Source organism: Pteropus alecto, unplaced genomic scaffold, assembly GCF_000325575.1.
Source record: "Pteropus alecto unplaced genomic scaffold, ASM32557v1 scaffold75, whole genome shotgun sequence".
Taxonomy (NCBI): Eukaryota; Metazoa; Chordata; class Mammalia; order Chiroptera; family Pteropodidae; genus Pteropus; species Pteropus alecto.
In genome coordinates, this window is record NW_006440638.1 from 29,371,780 (window position 1) to 29,372,682 (window position 903).

The 903-nt window shown below is 38.3% G+C and overlaps 1 protein-coding gene across 1 annotated transcript in view; it reads left to right on the forward strand.

Annotated features, from left to right (window-relative positions):
- The window catches only part of ARPC4 (actin related protein 2/3 complex subunit 4), a 9,669-nt gene that overhangs the window by 4,285 nt on the left and 4,481 nt on the right, over positions 1-903 (forward strand). Inside the window, exon 5 of the mRNA XM_025050810.1 lies at positions 1-48. This exon is cut by the window's left edge and continues 21 nt beyond it. Coding sequence (XP_024906578.1) covers positions 1-48 — 48 coding nt within the window. The remainder of the gene's footprint in view (positions 49-903) is intronic.

Genomic DNA, 903 nt, shown 5'->3' on the forward strand with positions numbered 1-903 from the left:
ATTGAGGGCTCTATCAACTCTGTCCGGGTCAGCATTGCTGTGAAACAGGTGAGCTCATCATGAAGTCCTTGCTTCCTCAGGAGGCCAGGGATCCCCATCTGAGAGATCAGGGTGCAAGGAAACATAGGCTCTGTTTTTTGAACGTACCCAGGAAATGATTTGCCAAACTCAGCCAGTCATTAGAATAAAGAGCAAGCAACCCCATCTTCTAGGCCTTGTTCTAGATTAGAAGTTAGGAAATATAGCAGCCAAGGCCATGGGCCAGTGTGACGTCGGGTCATAGAACATTTCCTAAGGAATGAAGAATAAGTCCAGTTCAGAAAAATAAATAGTACTAGTACCAATTTGATAGCCCTAAATCCTGAAAGTGAAATTTGGGGTAAAAAACAAATTGCAATTTCTTAAGTTTCCTCAAGGCAACCTTTTTCAAATGTCTTGACATTTCCACCACCCCAATGGTTTTCCACCTGGACAGTTATTGATAGGTTTCTTTAAATTGACTTAATTTCTGTTACTTAAATTGGTTTGAAAAAAAAAAAAAACCATGCCATAAGTGGAAAAACGATGTCACTTACTAAATAGAGGGAAATCTAAAAAATAAACGTAATGAAAAATAAAACAATGTTATTATGTTCAGACTAGGTACTGTTGCCTACAGAAAGCTCTAACTCTGGTGCCTGCTCTCTTTGTTAAAGGAGAAGATTAACAAATGTTGGGGTGTTCAGTACATACCAGTACCTAGCTGCAAAATTCTTCCTTTAGAAATATTGAAAGTTTAGCAGGGAGAAACTAGAGATTGATTTTCAATGTTATTAAAGTGGAGACCACCTAAGATTATTGATAGCCCAGATGGGGTATATCACAAACTCTTGAACATGCAGCACTAGTGAAATGAGAAAGAGA